General features: G+C 27.2%; 1 protein-coding gene across 1 annotated transcript in view; it reads right to left on the bottom strand.

Annotated features, from left to right (window-relative positions):
• Window positions 1–2579: 2579 nt before the first annotated feature.
• LOC112599157 (Ig-like and fibronectin type-III domain-containing protein 1) overlaps window positions 2580–25830 on the bottom strand; it is a 95194-nt gene continuing 71943 nt past the window's right edge. The window contains exons 11-24 of the mRNA XM_025345937.1: window positions 25467–25800; window positions 23140–23467; window positions 21227–21402; window positions 20829–20967; window positions 20622–20757; window positions 19494–19686; window positions 18283–18529; window positions 13410–13720; window positions 10293–10446; window positions 9644–9787; window positions 9078–9189; window positions 5913–6115; window positions 3866–4047; window positions 2580–2791 (exon numbers count right to left, since the gene is read on the bottom strand). Coding sequence (XP_025201722.1) covers window positions 2633–2791; window positions 3866–4047; window positions 5913–6115; window positions 9078–9189; window positions 9644–9787; window positions 10293–10446; window positions 13410–13720; window positions 18283–18529; window positions 19494–19686; window positions 20622–20757; window positions 20829–20967; window positions 21227–21402; window positions 23140–23467; window positions 25467–25800 — 2818 coding nt within the window. The 3' untranslated portion in view covers window positions 2580–2632. The remainder of the gene's footprint in view (window positions 2792–3865; window positions 4048–5912; window positions 6116–9077; window positions 9190–9643; window positions 9788–10292; window positions 10447–13409; window positions 13721–18282; window positions 18530–19493; window positions 19687–20621; window positions 20758–20828; window positions 20968–21226; window positions 21403–23139; window positions 23468–25466; window positions 25801–25830) is intronic.

Genomic DNA, 25830 nt, shown 5'->3' with positions numbered 1-25830 from the left:
GTGTGCCGTATAAATATTATATTAAACGTACATCATGTATTGTTGTTATCAGATATTCCGGTGATCAGGTGTGCACACTTCATAATAGGGAGGGGTCGTTTAATCATTGGCTCGTCATTAGAAATTGCATAATCAAATAGTAAAAATAAATCAAAATGTTATTTTATTATAACAAACTCTGAAATATACTTGACATAATATTCACGGTACCAAACTCTGATAAGTTACATTAAGCCTGCAGAGCCTATAGACGGCTCAATTGCTATATAGATAATAATAATGATACGAGTAGACGAAAATAGCAGTATGGGCGTGTTCATAAGAGATTACTCTCAATAAGAGACAATGTGGCAGGGCAAAGTTTTTTTTTTTTCAAAATCATATTTTTCCAGATTTATAATAGTCATAGCAACTATGTCACTGAGTGCAATAAACAATTACCAACCAGACATCGGATGAAAGCTCATAGTATATTTTATAGGATGATTCATCAAGCATAATGTTCTTCTTTTTTTTTTTTTGTATTAAATGTAGTTATTCAAAATATGATTTTTTTTTTTAAATGAGCATAATTTATGAATACCCTTGTATAGGTATAGTATAAGTACACTATGCTTGCGTAAATTAAGTTATTTTCGGGAAAACAATATTTGCCAGTCACTGACAATAGTAATCGGTGGGTATATCTAGGTGCCTGTTTAATATCATTCCATTGTTTCACGGGTGGTACCGTGTAAACCGACGACAGCGGCATAAGCGATTTTACAGAATTATTATCACTACCGTGACCAATATCAAACAATATATCATCAAAGTATATTTACACGCCTACGACCACGGTCTAACCTTCCACATAGTACCCACCTATATTATAGCGATATTCGAATAAACTGTCGGGGAGCACAATGTTATGGTAATTTTTGTGAAAAAAAAATCCTCCGTCACTTATATGCATATAGTACCTATAGCGACGTTTACCTTGTTCGTTATCCACACTATACGACGTACTACAATGTAATACGTAAGCTGTTACACGGCAAATGTGCATAGTATAGCGAACTATTATAGTCATCTTGGCTCTTGAAAACCCTTTTAAAAAAAATATTTCCTCGTGCAAATTGTTTCCCGCCTGCAGTCGTGAATACATTCTTGCGTAAGGACCTCGTTCTCCCCTACACGTAATACTCGCTTTGCCCGTTATTGAAGAAATATATATCTACCCCTCTGGAAATTTCATGATATAATTTATTTTCAAATTTCATTAACTTGATTTTAATTCAATTGCTTCATTCTCCCCAGCATTTATCTAATTAAATTCCCTGCTAAAATTCAAACGATTCCATAGTGTTATATATTATGACGGCAATTAAATCGTTCTGCTTATAACTATTCCCGTGATAATGTACACTGTAATTGCACATATATTTAAGCACTTATAACATGCCATTTAAACAATACCAGTATACTGTTGCCCATATTAGATATCTCAATAATTAGTATGATATGAGTGTAGTTATACTTATTTTTAATTTTTTTCTAAGAAATAGAAAATCTGAACGACAAGTACTCGAGAAAAACTTTTTTGTTTAAAATATAAACAAACTAAACACAAGTTGTTGTAGTTTTCCATTTTCAAACATACGTATTTGATAAATATTTTAGTTACATACTTATATGTACACAAGGAATCATTAAAAGGTAAGTAAATAAATAATTTAACAACACAAGATAAACAAAACACTCTTATATTTTCGTATGTAATCCTATATAATATACTGTACAAAAACCACAAGTTCATTAAAATTTCATTAATTATAATTCTATTCGATTTTAATTATGCGACCGGTGCGAATGTTATTTTGTATCTGTATATTTATATTTCATATAATATAGATATTATAATAGAGATCACAGTGGTTACCAACGTTAATACGTCATATAGATAATTTGTTTTCTTACATTACAAAAAAAATTTAAAAACAATAATATTAAACTTAAATAAAAACATCTTACAATATTATACCTAACAATGACTATACATAGTAGCGGTGTTTAAGATATCAGAATTATATACTTATGGTACATTGATAATTTATAAAGATGCTCTCAGGCGCATATATATAAATACCACATATATCACGCAAAGAAAAAATACTATATATATATATATATATATATATATCATATATAATACCCTAAAAAAATTCATCTAATGACCAGTTATTATATCAATATAAATTTAAACGCCTTTTAATGTAAGCATCCAAATTACACGATACATTGCTTCATCTCATATTTTTTTTGTTCATTTGGGTTTCTTTTTATAATAACTAAAGTAATGTGTGGTCACGAATTAAAAAAGGCGCCGAATCAGAAATTATTATTCACCCCAATGCAAATAGGTCTCTCATCCCTAACCACCATTTTTCCCCTAAAGCTAGACATACCTTTATGTAAGGTATTTAAATTTTTTTTTTTCGTGTTATTAAAAATATGATTTTGCGTCCTTAGTGCTTAAAATACAATTGGTCATATAAACAACCAATGTTGTTTCATTGATTTCTATATAAATATATATGCATTTTTTTTTTAAGTGGGGAAAATAGGATATAGTTTACCCAACCTGTAGTCTTTATGGCTTCAATCTTTTAAATCCAGCTCCGTCCGATCCAAGTTTAAGTTCTTCATATAATGTGGGTGGCACTTCGGTGGCTGTATGCAAGTGGTCTTGTTTCCATTCAGCGGTATTGAGACCATTAGCTGAGCCCGAATAAGGTAAATCAGTATGGTTCTGTAATACACGGAAAATGACTAACTTTTAATATTTATTAATTATTATAAATTAGATAATTATAAATAATATATGTTATTAAAATAACATATATTTTTAACATATATGTTATTTAAATATATGTTATTAATAAGTACTAAAACGTATCAATACACTTTATATAAATATTGAAAATAGATTACGAACATTCTAAGACATTATCTACATATAAATTGAATAAAACAATGTATTCGTTTGAATGAACAATATTAAATAATAATGCATATATAAAATAAAACAATGATACTGTAAAAATATATATAATATATTTATTAATATAAATTATTATTTTTTTTTTTTTTGATAATTTCGCCGAAAAGTATAGATAAATTTAATTTTTACTCTAATGAGGATTGATATTTACTATTTTTGTCATATAAATAAATTTAAGAAAAATTTAATAACAATATTTTGTATGCGCAAAATTAATTTTGAATTATATTTAAATTTCAATCATGAAATGTTTTCAATTTATTCTCGATTTTCAATTACTTAAAAATTCACTCTTAACAGTAGCGAATTATTTTTGTATTAATTATTTAAACAATTGTATGTCAACTATGAAAATATTCATGCTGATTAAATAATTCAATATACACCATCAAAAGCATCATTGTGAATAATTTATTCTAAGTAAAGTTGTTCAGAATTTTGTAAATTTATTTACGTAAACATATCTTATATTTTAAAATTATGTAGAATAGAATGTATGATTTTTAAAGCAAAATTCATACAAAATTGACTCTTATTTAAATAGTTAATTCTGATGTTAATATTTATTTATAAATACATTCTCAAAAATATGAAACGTATTTAGTAATGAAGTACTTATGTTTTCAAATATGGACCTTTTTGTCAAGTGGTACTAAATAGCCATATTTGGCTTGCATTATAAATTTTTAGTATAATAATAAATTAGCATAAAATATAACTATTATTTAAAAAAAAAAATTGTCTACGTCTTACTATAAAAAAAAATAAAAACTGGGTTTAAATAATAATAAAAATTATTTTATAATAAAAAAATATAATTACCATATTTTCCATGTTGACTTCCCTTAGGTAACTTGGATTTTCAAATGAAACACCACTAGATGATTTGTGTAATAAATTACCATGACCGTGCATGTAATATACTACACCAGCTACTATGCCGCCGACAATCAAAATTGCAACAAACACACCAAATATAGTTCCAATATCGGCACGACTTTCACCTAAAATGTATAAGCAAACATAATTTGAACGCATTCACAAATATTTTCGTTTAATTGAATGTGCCTAATTAAAAATCAATGATAGATTTATATTTAATGTAAATTAAAAATAGTATATTTAGTTTTGATAACTATTTTCACAAGTAAGATAAAACTAAAAACTAAGTTGATTTTACTTAAATATTTTCCATAAAGATATTTTCTACCTTTTGTATCTTAAATATCCAATATACGTAACTTATCCAAATTAACCTTTACACAAATAATATTCTTCTACACTATATGATTTACAATATATTATACGTCTAAAAAGCAATATATGTATTAAAAGATATTAAAAAAAAAATATTACGATTATTAATAAAAGTATTTGAATTATATTTCAATAATTATTATTAAATTATTATTAACCCAAGGAACGTCAAAGTTTGAAAGTATTGTATTTTATTTGGGCTCAAACGACGTTTATTGGTTGTACATGAGTCATAATTTTAATTTTGAAATACATTAATTAAATATGACAATATTATAGGAAGAATGCCACGACAGTAGTGTAGCTAAATAGCCTACCTAGGACGCCGTGCGATCAACAAAAATAAAAATACATAATAATATAATTATTTTTATACCTATCTTTATAATATAAAAAAATAAATTAACTACACAATGTGTTTTTTTTTTTTTTAATAATTTTTAGTTGAATATATTAAAAATATTAAGTACTCGATAAAAAAAAAAAAAAAATAGCTTAAGTAAGCAAAACCCACAGAACTATATAAAATACCTAATCAAATACCTAGAACAAAAACTTAACCACATCTACCTAAAGAACGATAGTAATAATAATACGTAAAAGAATTAATTTTAATTAGTACTTTTTAATATAGAATTTAGTGTAACGTTTCTATAAATTTTAATTTCATACTAATTAAGTATACTAATTTACTGGTTTCTAACTATCATAATTAAATACTTTTAAAACTTAATTTTAAATATTTTACTTATTTCATCTAACATTGTGAAATAAAGAAAATCGTACTGTGATAACGTTACATAATAAAAATTATAAACCAAACTAATTAAAATTTATAATATAACATTATGAAATTGACAAGATAAAGCATTCATTACTTAATAAGTTAAAGATAAAGTAATTTTAACATTTAAACTAAACTAATTACAATATAACTTTTAATTATATTTTCAACATCATAAATCTGGATAGTATACTTTAATTTAACACATAATATCATTTTGATTTGAATCGCAAACTGATTAATTTAATAATATAAATTATGTAAATAGATAACTTAATTTTTATTAATAATTTTGAACAAGATTATTATATTAATTATTTATGTTCATTATAAACTACCATAATAATAACTATAAAAAAATTATCAACTTTAAAATAAATTGAATAATTTAATATAGGAAAATAGCTTTACCTATTAACACATTTGATCTTTTTTTTTTTTACCTTAATTTAAATAAATCATTATGATTCATAAAATATCCTAGTTTCCATAATTGAAATAAAAGTTATAAGTGTTTATAACAAAACCTATTTTTATTTTTGAAACATGGTTGTGAGAAGTTGTCAAAAATAAACCATATATTTTATAGTCTGATTACAGTGTTCAAGATGTTTTTTCAATAATATTAAAAAAATGAGAGTAAAGTTTGTTATTTGTTAATATACTAGCACTCGGTAAAAACCAACAAAACATTGTTCCAGTTTTCAAAATTTTTTATCCCCACAACCAGTATTTTCATCATTATGATAAACATTATACAACTATATACAATTTTTTTTTATATGTTCTTTTAACTTTCTTTTGTAAACGCAAGCAAAATATACTCACCCATGCTAGCCGCTGACGTGACGTCCTTTTCAATAGTAGTAAATCTAATGGGTTCAGTTAGTGTACTCATGCCCCTCGAGTTACCGGCTTTAAGTACCAATTCGTATGTCAAATCGTCCTTAAGGCCACTAATTTTCATAGACGTTTCTTTTGTATCGTTCTTTTCTGGTGGGGTGTTATTGCCCACACGTCTCCAAAATACCCTAAAGACAAAAAATCACACAAATAAAATCACTTTATTGTAAATGTATCACTCGTACTACTTAGATTAAATGAAATCCTTATATTCCTTTATTTTATTTATAAACAAAGTTTTTAAGCTAACTATGATTTTTTATTTACTTTTTTTTTGTTTCAATAAAAAAATATAGTATTTTTTGGGTTACTAGTTAACATGTGTAACATCATATTAAAATGAGTAATTAAATACTTGGAAACTACGGGTTAGTTTTTGCGATGGATATTTTATCCGCCCACATTTTAGTTTTTCTCTATTTATTTATTTTTTAGAAATACAAACAAAATAATTATCTGATCCATTAATAAATTACCACTTAAAATTTAGTATGATATTTTAGTTTTCAAAAATTAATTTCATTAAATATTAGATTTTATATTTTAAGGTTTCCAAACTTTGGGTCATGAGTACAATATTAGTGAGTTAAATTTTAATAAATTTAATTACTTGCAAAATAATTTATAAAAACTGGGGATAGTCTCTGTTACATAGTAGCTTTTAAATATTGCTACAGTAAAACTTTGATTACCCGTCTGTGACGAGACCAAGAGGATGAAAGATAATTGAATTAGACGAATAAAAATAAAAAGTATTTTTATATTTATAGTTATAATGTAGTCATTTTATTTTAAACGTAATAGCTTAAAATTGAAAAAAGAGTAATTTTTATTTGTTTTTATAAATCATGGGCTTCTTTATAGATATTTTTTTTATTTTTCTAAGAAATATACATCTTGATAAATCAGCTTCTTCTTTTTCTCGTGCCAATCTGTACATTTGGTTTTCAAGTACAGTTTAATGACTTATGCATTGTAATGGCTTATCTTCTTCTCAAGTAGTATTTTTATCTACTTCATATTCTTCTTCAGTAATATTAGTGATAAATTCACTATTTATACTTAGTAAATACTAAGTATAATATTTACGCCAAAACTATCCATATCTAACTAGTCTTTACAATTATAAATTTGTTCAGATTTTGTCAATCCTCGTTTTTTTATTTCCAAGTTTAATTATTTTACATAGTCAGTGATGAACACATTATTAGTACTAAGCTTTTCTCCTTCTATTATAATTTGTCTGATACCATGATGTGATTTAAATTTGTCTAACAGTTTTGTACTGGCTTTGAAATTAGGGTTACTATTTTATTTCCTATTTATAATAAGTGTTTTTTCCATTATTATCTGACTTTTTAATGGAATACCTTGATTCCGTTGTTGCACAAACCACCAAAATAGCCTTATCTAAATGGTAATTTCGACTTGCATTATCATCAGCTGCTTCATTTGTATTATGAAGTCTTTAATTTTATTTGCATCCCGTTTAATGTTATTAATATGTGTACTTGGACTATTATAACTATTTCCTAAAGTGTTGCACTCACACTTTACTCAAATTTTGTCTTAATTATTGAGCTATTTCATACTTTTTTTCTAAGTTATTAAGCACATGTTTTCGCTTTATGAATATTTTATTTTACAAAAAACACACGTACGAGTACATCGAATTCACAACAAAAACTAAGTACTGATTTTAAGTGTATAAAATATACGTATTTAAAGGTATTTAATGCATATATATAATAGTAGAACATAAATTATGATATGCTACTTGAAACATGATATAACTTATTTATAGATAAAAATAAGTGCGTGTATACCTATGATACAAACATAAAATATTTTATTTATGATTATTAAAATCATTTTATCGTCACGAAACCATTATGACGTTTGGTGATATATAAAAAAAGTTGATGTATGAGAGTGACGGATAGTTGAGGTTTTACTGTTCCTGTTTGTAATTTATTTTCTTATTATTAATATAGTATGTGGAACTATTTTTTTGTAAAAAAAACATCAAGATATTATTTAATTATATTATGATATATTATTATTATAAACTTTTAAGTTAATATCAACATACCTTAAAACAATAAAAATAGTTTAAATTAGTTTAAATATAGATAGAACAATACAATATATGATATAATGATATTGTATAAAAAAATAATATTATACGTACGTAATAATATAAACTTACAAGTCTCTACAGTTAATATTTTTGTAATATATTTTTTTTTAATTATTTTTAATATCTAATAACTATAACAAAAAAGTAAAATGTTATTTTTCGTTTAAATAACTAATTTGTTAGAACTTAAGAATTTCCATAAAAAAAAAAAAAAATAATACGTATTTTAGAATGCTATAAGACAAGCGTATGAAGAACTTAATCTTATGCAACAAAATTTTTAAAATGTTCATATCACTAACTACAAAAGAATTTTTTTTAAACTTTGACTTTAAAAATTTCTTAATGATTATAATGCATGAGCAATGCTTATATAAATATTTAATTTAAACATCAAGTATTTACAGTTATTTTCTACCAAAAACCAATTTAAAAGTTGAAGATAGAAACATTTTGACTGGTCCAAAAATTGATGACAGATATAAAAAATAAACTCTTACTATTATTAGAACAATACCATTTATCACTATACTATACTCAAAATATAAAACTATTTTATTTAGGCAACTATATAATCAGGTAAATATTTTTTATTATATTATTTATATAAATGGAAAACTCATCGTTTTCTGTGTTATCTAAGATTACTTCCATCCATAATTTCCCCACTTACCGGTGAAGCTGTCTCAAATGTATTTAGCATAGTATATAGGCAAGGTTCAACCATTTTTCTATATCTAATTTATGAATTAATCATTGGGTATTGTTCTATAGTAATAATGAAACTACTCAAAAATGTTATAACACCGCTAAACTTATTATTACTAGCCTCAATTCCATATCCAAATACGTTATTACATATTACATAGTTTATCTATATATTGTATTAACTTATTATTAAATTATTGTTTATAAATCGTGTGGAATAATAATTATTTTATTTTACTCACCTGTATACTTCAACGGTCTGCGGGTTCTTTGAAGGTGGATCCCATTTAACCGTAATAGTGTGTGAGTCTACATTCTCCAAACGCACGTTGATTGGTGGCCCAGGCAATTTGTCTGTAAAACGATGTATAATAACATAGTAATGCAATAAAGCATAATTAAAGTGACGTAATATTATGGTTATATCAGTGATATATTGTTGTAGTCAAAATTTTTACATCGATAATATTATGAACTAACTACAAATGTGAGTGAAACAAAGTGTTTCATATTCCAGTTAAAACATAAACTAAATTACTTTGGATGACTCTAATGGTCTCCAAAACAGACCTAGAATCTAGAAATGTCATTTGGGCTGTTATAATGAAGGTTATTGAAGATCTTTAAGACTATGAATTAATAAACTTTGCCATTTATTCCTGACAAAATATATCAATGTTTAAATTTTTATAAAAAAATTATTCCTTTTTTATTTTTGAAATTATTTTTTGTCAAGTGGAATCTTTTACATGCCCACTCTTTTCCCAAAATGGACCAAAAAGAATTTTTTCCATAACAATTTTTTTACCTCTAAGCTCATGGAAGCAGGCCAGTATGGACTTGGAATAAGACAGCACACACATTTTGTTGTTGACGGGTTCACCACGACACCATTCTAAACAGCGCCTAGGAACACCACGGTCTGAACAACAAGCCCTATGATCAGATCCATCTATAACACAAAAACATAACGTGTTATAAATGGTTTAATTAATATTGTATAAATATGTACAGATATGTATATGGATGAATACCACAACTTTATGGAGTATTTGTAATGTTCAATTTGCTCTACAACGTATATTATATATTATACAAGTAAAGTCTGTATTTAGATTAAATTATTTAAATTTAAATGTTGTTGTTATTTGAAATGCATTTTTTCTTTAAAAAAAAAAAAGTTCTTGAGAAATTTATTGATATTGCCTAGCTGTTATCAAATATATATTATAATATAGTTTTTCAATATAATATTTACTTGCTTATATAAATCACACTCATAATAATTTTTATAGATAAAAATAAATCGATTTATCGTGATTTAGGAACTTAATAAATTAACCATAAGTCTCAACGGTTTATATAGAGGAGTGGATCGCCAACTATCCGATTAAGTGGCACCTACATATTGTTAGTGCGTAATGCGGGCGTAGGTAATATAATTTTAAATATGGTACCTGATGCGCATTTCATAAGCTTGTCGAAATCATTAAAACAATCGGCTCTTCCAATGGCCACGTTGATGTCCAAATATGACGAAGAGCAAGCATCTAAGCAACCGGCCGTCACGTTTTGTTGAACGCAGCATTGAGTCACGTTATTGGTCGTCACCTATGAATATAACACATACACACATATTATGTATTTATACATATTATATATCATAATGTATAATGGACTATATCGAATGCGTTGTAGTTAATGGATATAGAGCATAGTTTAGTAGTGTATTAAGTGCATTGTTGAAATTGCGGTTGTCAATTTGAGTGCTGGGCGAGATGGAAAAGCCATATTATAGTTGTTTTCGAACACGCAGATATACAATTTATAGGATGGTAAAAACCGACTATCATCCATACGGTACACGGTGATTATTTATTTTTTTTACTCAAAATTTATTTTTTTAATCTAAACCAAATAAGTTTTAACGATAATATTTTAAAATTTATCATCATCATTAGTTTGAGCAAAAAAAAAAAAAAAATAAAAATTGTACAAATTGATATCCAATAAAAATTATTTATGAAGTTATTTAAACATCAAAATATTTACAAGAAGAAAAAATATAATAATCATTATGATTTACATATTTACTAATATAATAGGAAAACTATAAGAATGTGTGTCGTAGATACATCTTGTTTTTAAAGCTGGATATTTTTGCACTTATTAATTCAATTTCAAATAACAGTATTACTTGCCTTACTTTAATTTTAAATGTATATTTAATAATTAATTTGTTTTAGTTTATAGTTAAACTATAAAATATTATCGTACTTATATTGTACATTTACATTTTGCACAAATTTAAATAGAATCGTCTAGTTAATATGTTAATTCATAATGGTGTCTGCTATATTAATAAATTAAATTGCAATACCTACATTAATGACGTTTAGTATTTATCTGGCTGATTATTCTTTGTTTTGATTTAAATAAATATTGAATATTCTGATAGGTATGTAATATTTTGTGAGAGAAAATTTCTAGTGGTATCTAGATTAAAATAATAATTAAAATAAATACAATTTATTCACCTAACTTCAAATTTTAGTAGAGATATAAGATTGACATTAATAAATTGGTCACAAAATGTTACCCTATAATAGTGTATATCACACTGTTTTAAAAAAATTCTATGATGATGCTAAGAACTAGTATTGAGTATCAATTTATAAGTAAACCTTACACCTAGTTCGATATTAGTGATAAGTTTTTATTATCAGAAAAACTTAATTGGTTAATATAAAAATAATAAATGTCAATTTGAGTAAAATAAAATAATATATACTCATGTTATATGCAGTATAAAATATCATATTTATACGAGTTACTTCCTTGTTTTCCACCCTATATACTCATAGGTAATATATTATGCACAGTAACCAGGAAAAGTATTTCGAACAACAATATAATAATAATAATAATAATAATAAAAATGTGATGGGTTAAACTAAATCAAACGGAATGAATAGAGTATGCAAATGTCATTTGAGACCGGTCGTCCCTCTCGAGCGTATGAATGCATATGTATACATGCTTGAATGCTCGAATATGCTTATAGATATTTGATGCGTATTAAGGTGATTTCAAGGATTTCAAAATAAAAAACATCATGGCAGCCTTTTGTTCGTCAGTTCAAAATGTGTTCGTATTAAACCATTAATTCTTGTTATTATATCGGTCGGTAATAATAATAATGGCGGGCACAACACGGATTTGCAAACTACGCGCGTCTTGTTTATACCTAGCTATACCGCGTTACTAAATATTTTATATACAACATATATATATATATGTGTAAACGCACACGAGTGGTGTGGTACCGTCGTCCTGGCCGATCCCGCCGCCGTATTTAATCCCCTAGCGGCCTTTGATCCTATACCGTGACAAATGCTCCGTAACGTGACTCGCCCTGGCCGTCACAGCCACGGCAACGGCATTATTGCCATTATATATACAATATGTTGGTTCACTGTAGAGCCTCATAGTATAATTTATCCCCATTCCACCGCCAACGCGTTTTCATCGCCATTCCGGTGGTGAGATGGAGGGTGACAAAAAAAAAAAAAGAAAGTAAAATAGTCCTAAGCCCCCGGACTGAACCCGGCTAAGCTATTGCCGTATTTTGTCATTTGCGTGTGTATTCTAAACCCTCCATTACTCATCAATATATATAAATTCCTGTAAAATAATACACGTGGGTCCAGCAAATGTGTATATCTGTGATATGCGCGAGAGGTGTAGGTGTTTGGGGACATCACACAACATCGCATCGCCCTTTTACTCCGCGTGTATAGTGTTAGTTGTTTTCATGACTACAAATAGCTAGTAAGTACAAATATTATCGGTAATATTTCTATCAATTTTGTTTAAGGTGTATGCTAAGCCACCAATTGTCTGATTATGAATATTCTATATTTTTACTTATGTTTAATAGAAGACACAGAAGTATCAAAAATTCTCTAATAAAACAGTAGTTACATTTTTTTTTTTCGAAATCCATATAAAATTTAATAAAAATCACTCAACTCCATCATTTTACAAATGACGCCTCAAAGCAGTTAATAGATTCATTCTATTATTTTCAGCATCTATACAATATAACCGTATTATACTAGTTCATTTTATATTACCAAATTTCTCGAGAGTATTCATAGTGCGTATTATCCATGAGATATCCATCAAATGAATTTGAAAGTGTATACGGTGTAAGTTACATATGTATATTTAATATTATATCACCTGGAAACACCATCGAATAACAAATAGGCGTACTCATACTTTATACTTATACTCAACTAGAACGTGAGTATTGTATCATCAGAAAGTGGCAGCAATTTCCTATGATTAAAATACCTCACGCCGAGTTTTCAAAGATATAGGGCGGATGGGGTTCGATTCGATTGGTCTCACAGTAAACGTGTATTTACATTTTTATGGTTGTGGAAAAAAATTCAAGTACGGAACTAGTGCGCGCGTGCGTATTTGCATGCACTACTGTACTATGAATAATATATTACAACAGACACGCACAACCCGATCGACTGATCGACCGCGTGTTGTATACTTACGGAGTTCCTAATCCTCACGGACACGGGTTTGGTGGAGCTGCCAAACGAGTTCTCGGCGTGACAGAAGTAATCGCCGTCGTCCGTCTCCGTTAGCTTGCTAATCGTGAGCTCCATGACGAACTTGGTATAGTCCTCCTTGGATCGGATCACGTTCACGTCGTGCTTGCCGCTCTGGATCACCGGCGTCCGGCCCTGCGCGTCCCGCCAAAACATCATTTTTGGTTCGGGGTGCGCGTCCACCATGCACTCGAGTGTCACGGTGTCGCCCAGGTTGGCCATGGTGATTTTCGACGCCACCAATTTGGGTACGTCTGAAACACGGCATAAACGCAACGGCATTGTTTTAGGATATGATGATGTATATATATTTCTATGATAGGTAACAAAAATAATAACAATAGTAATAATAATAATATAAACTGCAAATTCAATCTAATACACGGGGCAACGTTGCTAAACGCATTAGGTATCATGGTAAAATGACTCCATTATCGATCGCTAATCGGATCTAGTCACGTCAATGATACAAACGATATTATAAGCCCAGTTTCGAGGCCAATATGCTTCAACTATGGAGTAATACAATATAATTTAACCCTATACAGTACGCATAATCGTACCGTTTTGCCGTTCCGCCGTTAAGTACAGATGTTATATAATAGTTTTAAATGCCTATACGTCGTATTTACAATTCATTACACAATCATTAACAGCCAAGAAAATAATATATTCAATTATTCAAAACTTAATTATGCGTGCTTTGACCATAGACTGATCTATTATTACTATTGTATACAACTTGTGTTTTGTGTACCAGGTACACTGTACCTATACATTTATTAATGTATTAATGTTTGTTTTGTATTGATTTTATTCCAATAAATACAAGTATATAGTAGACATTAAATTACATTATAAAGTATCTATTCCAATAAAGTAAACGACTAACTTTTTGTATCGTTCCTAAAATATATCATCGTTATATTTTAAAATATATATATATATGTATTTTTTTTATGAGTAAATATGCTGTTATTACTTTACTACCACCAACTATTATAAATACACACACTCCACGATAAAATATACATATATATATATATATATATATTTGTTTAAAATAAGCCAGTTAAAATACCGTACCCAATTGAGTTTAAACAGCGCACAGAATAATTTTGGTTATGTTTGCGTTAAACTTTTATTTTTGGTAAGCATTAACCACAATTCGCCGGTTATTATATAATAATATACATAAATATATTTTTTGTATATGTGTGTGTGTGCGTGTATATTACGTCCTTTTATTATGGGACACCCGTTTTGGTCCATTTTATGTGCTTTGGCACAAATTTAGTTAAACAGTCCATTTCGAATTTTGATGCGATTTCTGACAGGCTGTTAGTGAGGGGATGATTATGGAATGACGATATCGATTTCACGTCACGCTCTTAGAGCTTACTTAAATCGTGTCTCCGGTGGATTGACTATGTGGTATAAAACAATGATGATGAAGGGTGGTATGCGGTGGCGTAGGCGATTTGCCGGTAAACCGAGTGTAAAACTACCGGCACACCAGCGTGGGGACGTCGCATTGGTCCGGAGGGAGGAAACGCCGTTTTAAATGATATATTGCTTAGCATAAACGGCCATAGGGTAAGATAGATAATAATAATAATAATAATAATATCACATAATATAATATATTGTTATTATTATTATGCGAACGGAATATAGCCGATCTAAAAACTACCCAGTCGGCATATTCTATGCGGAACTGTTAGTTTTAGAGATCCTAGCACTTACTCCAATTCAATACAATACGGATTCATCCTCCAACCTAGTGTCTAAATAACGCCACAGCGATGTTTGGTTACTAGACGAAAATCAAATTGGTCGAAACACACGTGCTCTGTTTACCAACGATGATATGTGCGCAGGAAAATATTCTGCAGTTTATCGAATGGTTACAAAGGTAATTTTATAAGACTTGTACACCCCAGATCACAATTTTCTCCCAGCAAACACGACTTAAAAGTCTAAACTTATAAAACACGTTTCGTTTAACAATTTATATCACAACCGCTGTTGTAGTTGTCGTCATTAAGTATTTAAAACTTAGCACTTTTTTAGTCCCATTATACAAAATAAACTAAATGTGTATACAATTAAACATAGCTCAACAGTTGAGTGTTTTAATCACTCAACAAAAATAAAAAAAAATAATCTATTTTAATCTCAATTTTTTGAGATTAAAACCAAACTTTCAAATTTTTATTCCATTAAGTAATTATTAATTTCTACGAAAACAAGAAAAATTATTTTCGTTAAACTTTACTGATTTTCATCCCTTATCAAACGTTCACTAATATTATTATTTTTTTTTTTTATATATTCACTAATCACGTTTGATCATATAATATAATTTCTTATTTCGTAATAACATATAATATAATGAAATTAATATTTTTTATTTCATTATTATTAAATTTATATTCACTGTTAACCAGTATAAAAATAAATGCTAGTCTTAAAGTTACAAACTTTGTATCGAATTTTCATATTTTACAACTAACAGATTTGAATTAATGGTGATTTTTACTTATAACATACTAAAAAACAATACAAATATAAACATAAGAATACTAAAAATTTAAAATTTATCAAATGTTAAAATAACAGAATTATTTAAAATTGTTATAACTAACTGTTCACAAAAATATTACAATTAAACCCATGACAAATTTAATTGAATAATGCATTTATAAAAAATAAAGTCACGTTAGACCTAGTTTTGTTTTTTTCATATACCTACTCGTATTTGAAATATATTGCTGATAAAGCATCCATTTTCTGGAAGGAAAGATGAAAGTGTTAAAACTGTATCACAAAGAAAAAAGAAATAATCTCTTTTTCTTTTTTGAAATGTTTTATGTTGGGTATGTATTTATAATGTCAGGTAAAAACTAAAGCTGAGATAAATCAGAAAACACTGTGAATAATGTTTTACAAAACTTTCTAGTTTCAACAACTTCCTAAGTAATTTAACTGCTTGTATACATATTTTGACATAGTAAAACGGTTCATGATAATTGTAATTGAATCTTTAAATATAGTTTACGGTTATGATTTTATAACACTAGAGTGGGGTTGAATTATTTTATCTTTTATCCTTAAATTCGATTGTGATTTGTAATTTAATATTATATACTGTTTTATTTGTTTAATATATTATATTATTTTATACATAGCATAAACGTCTTACAATTTACTTATATTCGTTATTTTATATTCAAACATATGTGAATATTATATATGAATATATATTATCAATCGTAAAGTCAACAAATTATATACATCTAACTGGAAGTTTTTGTAAATTTGAAAACTTTGAAATATTACGTGTTTTCAATGAAAATGAAAGAAAAATTAATAAAATATAATATGTAAAAATACACGCTATTCGCATTCCGCAAAACATCAAAGAATTTCTTTAAAAAACTCGTTCCACGAAAATTATATTGTTGAGTTGATTTTTCAAAGCTTTCTTTTAAACTAAACTGTCAACATCTAACAAAGGGATACAAATCTACATTAACGTTATCTGATGCCCATGTGTAGAAGGAGAAATGCAATATAATTTTCAGTGTTAAGACCGCCAAGAAAATATTACAACATCTGAGAATGTTTATCGCATTAAAACCTAATTTTCTATATATTTTTCTTTTTTATTAAAAATATTTTTGTTGAGATAACCGGACAAACGCGATTCCATAAACCATCTAAAAGCTTTTATTTATTCTATTATTTATTTACAACATTTTCAGTGTTGCTTAATGCACTCCAATAGTTTTAATAATTGAATACGTGTACTTTTAAATTTATATTAATTAATTATATGTAACTGTTTAATTATGATCTAATATTTTTATTTATTTTTTTTTTTTATAAGAACAATCAAAAATAAAATGACTATGTAATTTATATTACATAAGTATCCTAAGTTTTACGTGTTTATTTCATTTTAATATCCAAAGACGAAACCAGAGAAAATTAAGATTTTTAATTATATTTTATAGAAACACAAAACCATAGTAGATAGTAACATGAATAAAGTGTAAATATACTTTAAAAATGATACGATCTTGCGTTACTAGAAATATTAGTTCATTATATGGGTAAGTTATAATATTTTATAATTTATACCTACTGTTATTAAGGTTTAAAATGCAACGATACTGAGCCAAAAATACATATAAGTGTGTAACCTATGTTATAAAATAATGATAAACTTTTTATAGTTGTTATTAATACAAATATATATATATATATATATAAATATACGTATATGTATACTAAAATCGTACATTTTGCATTTTATTATTTATTTTATTCATTGTGTTATTTTCGTAATATTAATGTAATAATTGAAGTAATTTATGTATGTTATCAGATTTCCATAATAATAACATAATGTATTATAAATTGTTTTATTTTTTTGTCTTGATTATTATTAAGTCATAAAAGTTTATTTGACATACAATATTAATTAGTTTATTTTCTAAATCATCTCAAATACGAATACACGTTATTTGAAAACTGCTAACCTATTGATAGGTACTAGATAATCTATATTTTAGAAATAAAATTTCAATTCTATGAAATGTATCAAAATATTGATCAATAACAACATTACTAGATATTAAAACATTATAAGAAATTTCGAAAACTACATTATATTTGTATTTTTTATCGTAACTTTTTAGTTTAAAAATAATCTATACATCAATACGCTTGTAGTATTCTAAAAGAGTTATCTAAGAGTGGGTAGTATAAGACGAGCGGAGTATACAATTATTTTAAAAATTGTACTTACAGCTAATGCTGATTTTTCTTGACGATTGCATAGGCGTTCCGTAGCCATTATCTGCATAACATGAGATTTCGTCCATGTCTCGTGTGACATTATGGATAACAGTCACCATGTGTCTAGATGTTTCTTGTCTGACTAATCTTCCAGATATGTACAGTGATATAGTAGGCGATGGAGTTCCCATGGCTATGCATAGTACGGTCATGCTGCTGCCTTCCATGACCAAGTTTATTGGATGGACTGTTGGAGGCTATCATAATAAATATCATAATAAACGATTACAAAAACTTTATAAACATAACGCATTTATTAACAAAATGTTTTTTTGTTCATATACACAGACACATAAATACTATCTCAGTGGCGTCATTTCAGTTGTTATTAGAAAAGAGCAAAAGTTTTTACTAGCCCATAAAACCGGAAAAAAATCACTTGTTTTATAAACAAGTTAATTTACACTTGTATTTTTATTTCAATTCAATTTTCATCTAAATTTATTTATTTCATTATAATTTTATATGTAACACTAGAAAAAAAGCTTTATCTTATAGCAAAGAAGTAGAGAAGCTAAATAAATATAGTACATACATTCTACGCAATATTATATTATGCTTTACTCAAAATTATGAAAATAATCATATTTTTTATAAGAAACCAGCCCATTAGGTTATTTTTCTAATCAGACAGTGGCAATTTCTCACCTTGCCTTTTTCCATAAATAACGTCTCTTTATTATATAACTGTATAAGTGTTTGTACAGTGATAGATTTTAAGCAAACAACATTAGCGACTTACTTTATTCATCTAATAAGAAGTCATAAAATTATAATTTTGTCTTTATTAGGTAAAAGAAAAATTACATGGAAAAAAAATGTATACTTTTTTTTATTATTATTATTGATCTTAAACTTCAACGACTAAGGCCATTAGCAATGTATATTTTAATGTGTACCTAATCACGGTTAACTTATTTTTATTAAAAATATGAGAAGATAGTTAACCAAATGTAATTTTAATATTAATTTTAATTTAATTTAAATATAGCTTTGAATTAATAATAGTACCTACTTGAAACAAATGCATATGTAGAAAAACTATAAAAACTGTTTATTTTTTAAAAAAATCATAGTTTTTTAAAGTATTGAAATGAAAATAATAACTAAATTCTATTGATTATTTTTAGCATGATTTTATTGTAGTATAATTCTACAAACCTCAACGAAAGCTGGATACGCGGGATCAGTCCATGCAATCAATGTTTCTGACGGCAAGCTTTTACCGTTTTTCGACACGGCCACTATGTAAATGATGTACTGAGAGTTTGGTGATAGATTGTCCACGGTATACGCAGGTACAACTACATCCACTTGATGGAATACCGTTTCTGATACCGATTTCCAATACAACCTAGACACATAAATAAATATCGTTTGTTTTTTAGAGTAAATAATTGTTTTATATATTATTTAATATCATTGATCATGGGTTTTATTGTATGTATTTAGTTAATTAAATTAACATAATGTTATAAATACCTATCCTATCATATTGTTCTGTAAATTGAAAAAGTTTAACTGTTTTATTTGATTTAATATATAAACATTTTTTAAATTATAATACGCAGTTATAAAAGAAGGATCGTTGACTCAACAACATTTATTTAAATGGCATTCACTATTTTAATTTTGTCAATAGGTACATCAATTTTATTATCATTCCATATTCCAATAATATAGGAACATTTAATACTCTTTATTGAAAATACAAAAATTACAATTATTACTATAATTATAAACGATCATTAAAAATACAAGCATTTATAAAGTAATAATACAGGAATAAAAAAAAACAAGTCTAACTTAGCAAATTTATTTTAATTAATAATTTTTAATAATTTTTTTTTTCAATTTTACTAACGTCCCTCTTAATTATGAAAAAACAACTTGTCAACAATTTTAAGTTTTAATTTTTGCAATGGCTTGAAATTAAGCTATTTTTGAAAATTACACAAAAATTTACTATAAAAGTTACCTATCTCGTACCTTGTAAAACGATAATTTAGTAGGGTATTTGAAAATGGTCGTTTACTGATAAAATATAGTACAAATGGAAAATTCAGATAGTCTTCTAAGCTCAGTTTTCCCACATAATAACAACGGGCATTAAGAATGGGTTGTTTTATTACTTTGAAAAAGTATTTTTCGTAAATTACCATATAACTTTATACTATCTTCTCAATAATTTGATGGTTATTAAACCAATAAAACGATAAGTATACGACCACATGTGTGCTAAAATATCCATCTCAAAATGACCATTATCTGCTAGTATTAAATTCTTACTTGTAAGTTATTTCTTCGGAAACGTGACTAAACTCGGGTGGCTGCCAAGTGATAGTAACGTAGTTGGCACTGTGAGCTGAAACGGACAACGAATGTGGTGGAGATGTAACGCCCACAACACCTTTACTATCCAAATCTATAGTGGGATCAGTAATTTTAGCAAATAGGTACAAATACACGAAATTATTGTGTTTAATTATTTTATACCTGTTTCGGTGATATTGAGCAAGAGTATAGATGATGGTAAAGAGGTACCATGTATATTTTTTGATACGACAAAGATTTTGTAGAGCTTCCCAGTCTCCAATTTTATCAATACCACCGAGTTTTCATTAACTTCAATTTGCTGAATAAATAAGATATCATAGTAGGTTAAAATAAATATTCACATTATAAACATCATATATTTTCTCCATTCTATTTATATTCAACTTTCAACATAACTTTTACAATAACGTAATCCGTTTTAAACAACTCAATATAATTTTTATAATATTGGATATATTATATTACGTTAATCAATACACATCTAATCGGTTCTTTCAATTTTTCTACAAATAATTTAATTAAATATTTTTTTGACACGTTAAATATTAAATTCATACCTGATCCAGTTTTATCGTGTTTTCGTGTACCGTGGCATTATTAACTTTTTGATAGTGCACTACAAAACTTGTTACGTTACTATTGTCATTGGGAGGACTCCATACCAACGAAACACTGTTGTTGGTCAATTTCACTGCATGCATGTCACCTACTGGTCCTGGTAACTTCCCTGTACCTGTGAATTTAATCATTATCATAATTTAATATTAGTGGTAAAATATTAATAGATTTCACAGAAAAATGTTTGAACAATTCAACACATACATATTATGGGTATATAAGAATTTAAAATAAACCAAAACTTTAATAAAAATACGTATTTTAATATGTTTACAATTTATAAAACACACATTTTGCTATTTTAAGTTATGTCAACCTTAGAACTATAGTTTTCTTAAAGTTTTAAAATTATTGTATAATTTACAAAGTTTGATCATATTTATAAGAGATTACAACTTGAACACACCTATATCTCATAATTATTGTTAAACATCTTACAGCTTAAAACACAAACACTGTATAATATTAGCTTATAATATATTGAGCATTATTAGATATATTTAAACTATCAACATGTCATAACTTAAACACTTACGACAGTGATAAAATGCTATGTTGTTTTATAGTGTTGTGGTAAATATTAAAATAAGAGATAATGATGATTGTTTATACAATTTGGACATTGATTCATTTTCCTAAAACTGCTTTCTCATACAATATTTTACGAGGTATTCTTGTACGATTGTATCACTCTACTCCGCTTATCTAAACTTTAAATACATTAACTCATAAACATTACGCTAAAAATTCGAAATAATCGAAAAACTCTAAAAAATATTATGTTTAAGAATGAAAAATAAAAAAAAAAATTGTTGTCGTTAAAAAAAAAAAAAATGAACAAATAATAACGTTAAAAATAGTAAAAATGTTGTCTTAAAATAACTAAAAATTATGTAAATAATATAATTATAAAAACATAAATAGTTTTTAAAACAAGTGTGTCGTATTAAATGAATCACCGAATTACAAGTTTTGTAAATATTATTTGTTGCCTATGGCTTAAAATGTTTAAATAAACTAAAGGCTTCATTTGCAGAACAGACTTAACCTCGTCAAAACCAATAACTTTGGCTTATCCTTTTGGACTAAACCCACATCAAAATAATGTAATAACTTATTATTAAGTTTTTATGATTAAATGATTTAACGAAATTTAAAAATATAGTATTCAAATTCAACGACTAATTCTTCACTTTGTTTTTTTTTTTTAAATTAAAAACCAATATTGTAATCTATATAACTTATTATCTATTTTTAAAATGAATGTAAATACAATATAATACTATTGGTCATTGCTACTAAAGTTGTTGAAAATGATAAATTAAAAAAAAACCTGAATAGTTTTTTAAAACTTATCTTATATAAAGTTATGAATTACACTTTATTTATAAAATGTGATAATTAAAATTCAATTATTGAAGATTCATTTTACCGAGTGATCTTGAAGATTATAAAACTCGTATATTATGTGCGATGATTGATTACGAAATTATAAATGAAAAAAGTCTAACGTAAAACAACTACACCCGTTACTAACAACTCGATATTATTATAGTAAATTTACGATCGTAGAATCAATCAAATATATCACAGAAGTGAACTTAATCGGTGTCAATATATTTTTTTGACAAATCAGCTTGAACAACGACAACAATAATATTTCGCCCGATCCGATAATCGACCGACGACTATACGTACTCTACGTAATATCATGCGTATATTTTGCCGCGGAAGAGTCAAAAATATTTTTGCAGCACGTTCGACTCGGAGATTTTTTTTCGTTCTCTCAAAATGTTCGTTTTCATAACATTTGTCAACCACTATCATTACAATATAAAACGAAAACACTAACCTTCTTCGAAACACTGCACGACGTTGCCGATGAACGAGGCGCAGTTTACCGCCACGCTCAACAGCGAATCGGGCACGATGCCGGAACACAGCGGCGTACAAATGCCGGGCACGCCGCGGCGGGTGCAGCAGGCGCCGTGGTTGCGTCCGCCCGCGCCGCACTTGATGAGCTTGTGAAGCTCGGCGCCGCAGAACGGAGCGAGGGTTCTGACGTCCGTCATGTTAGCGTCGAACGAGCACAGAGGCATGCACATCTGTCGCAGCTTGATGTTGACGCAACAGTCGGTCAGGTTGTATGACGACGTAGTCAGCTCTCGGTCGTTAGCGATCTGTAGCGAAGACGTAATTAATATATTACGAGAATTTCTACGAAAAAATTATAATAATGCGATACTGTGTTAAGTAAATATCGGAAGAACTAAACCGAGATACCGTGTCGTGGGGTGCCGAAACGAACCACGTGGCGAGTAAGCGTTTTTCAACACATAAATGTGATTAAACAGAAAGATATTATGTTTTGTAAGTGTTATACGAGATGTGATCAAAAATACCGGTTTTTTTTTTTTTTAATAATCAATATAAAAATACGTTTTAAATATTAATACCATTAAAATATACACAGCACGATGTTGAACACTTATCTCAACGCTCTTGATAATTTTTGAAGTAATATTGGAAATTTTCAACTTTAAGTTATTTGAGTTTGGTTTTTATGTCAAATCTTCGTAATAAATTTAAGATCACTTTTAATTTTCTAAAAATGATTTTTTACTCAAAACTTTAAGTCAGTGAGTTTTTTGGTCTTGGAATAACCTAACAGTTTTGGAATTATTTTTAAACAGAATTGTTGCGTTCAAGAATCTCCGATTAAAATATTTATGAAACTTTTGACACCAATTCAGCATATTATTTTCTTGTAGTTAAGGATCGATCAACAACAAGAGTCATCGCTAACTGCTTCACTAAAAACCATTTATTTTGTTCAAATGTTTAAGACCTGCTCATTGCTTTATCTTAAAATGGTTTTTTTAATAACTTAAAAAGTTTTAGTCACTGATTTCTTGGGTTTAACACAAACCTTAATGCAAGCACGTTGCTCTGGTTTATTTTACGTGACAAAAACAACAGACACAACAAAAGTATACGACTTCAAGGATTTTTCTCCGTAGTAAAAATAAAGTAAAAAAAATAAAAATATTAACTCGTTGCTTGAACAACATAATTGAGTGTTATCTTTTCTTTTATTTATTTCGATTATTTACCCGATACGTATTATTATAATGCAGATATAATTTTAGTCACGGTATTTTTTGATCAAGCCTATTAATATAGGATTCTATATTGTGAAATGATCGTCGGTGATTTTTTAAAAGAATTTTATAATTTATTTTAACGTTTTAGTGATTACAGTTTACAAGTACTTCGTGGAAAATTAGGGATTTTTGTCAAAATATTTACTACTTTTACTGAAAAAATATTCCAAGTAATTTTTTATTAGACAACATTGATAATAGATTTATATACGACGGTATTGAAAAAATATTTTTCCCTGTTTTACCATCGTTATTTCTTTGGTTTTCATAAATTTAAATAAATATATACATTCAATTTATATGATGTAATATTATATAAAAATTAAAACTATTTTTTCATTCAAATATATTTAAAAAAATGATTATGCTAATCTGCTGGAACATAAATAACGTTTAAATCTACATTGAATTTAATATAATAATTTGATTTTTAACTTTTAGGTACAACTACAATCTAAAATCATTAATCAACTTAAAACAACAAAACATAGTAATTTGTCCTATGAAAATAAATTTATAACGTCCTTTATAGGTATATAGTTTGAAAGACTTAGTAGTTCAAATATATTATAAAATTACAGAATATTTTACTTTTTTTTATTTGTCAAAAATCGATCAATTTTTATTCTATGTAAATCTGCTCATAAAAGAATTTAATTGTTTTCTATTATGATCTTGTAAATGTATGGAAATATTAATAAATTACACAGTCCCAACATATTTTATTTGAATTAAAAACGCGAAAATTATTACAAACACATTTTTCTCGATGTCACTAAATATGTATGAAATTTTATCGCTGTAGAAAGTAGTACTCAATATACTAAGCGCCTGTAATAATTCTCTTATGACCATATTTAAATAAGAGTGATGTATAAAAGATTACACTATCTTTTATTTAAGTATTACTACAGTATTGAGTATGTAAATAATGCACTCTCTTTCGCCGATTTTGAAATACAATATTAGTTTATCTATTACTTTTATGAATAAAATATACGAAATAAAAATATACCTGGCTTTTAGTTGAAAAAACAACTCTTTGCGATGGCTCTCCAGCACCATGGCCATTAACAGCTTCCACGTAAACTTCATATAATGTATTGGCATTCAAATGTTCCAAAATAAATGGAGAATGTGCATTAGTTATTGAATCATATTCATCATCAACTAGTCTATAAAACACATTATAATGTGTTACAGTATCTGCCAAATCTTTTGGTGGTTCCCAATGGAATAAAGCAAAGTTAACGTCAACGTTGGAAACACGGAGACGTCTTGGAGCTGAAGGAACTATACCATATCCTTGAAGCAGACAGCTAGTGTAGTCATCCATAAACCGTAAACATCTGAAATATAATACGAGAAATTGTATCTAG

The sequence above is a fragment of the Melanaphis sacchari genome, unplaced genomic scaffold, assembly GCF_002803265.2.
Source record: "Melanaphis sacchari strain LSU unplaced genomic scaffold, SCAv2.0 Contig4_pilon_pilon, whole genome shotgun sequence".
In the NCBI taxonomy this organism is placed as follows: Eukaryota; Metazoa; Arthropoda; class Insecta; order Hemiptera; family Aphididae; genus Melanaphis; species Melanaphis sacchari.
Note: the sequence above shows the minus strand (reverse complement) of the source record. Positions and strands in the feature narration are given on the sequence as shown.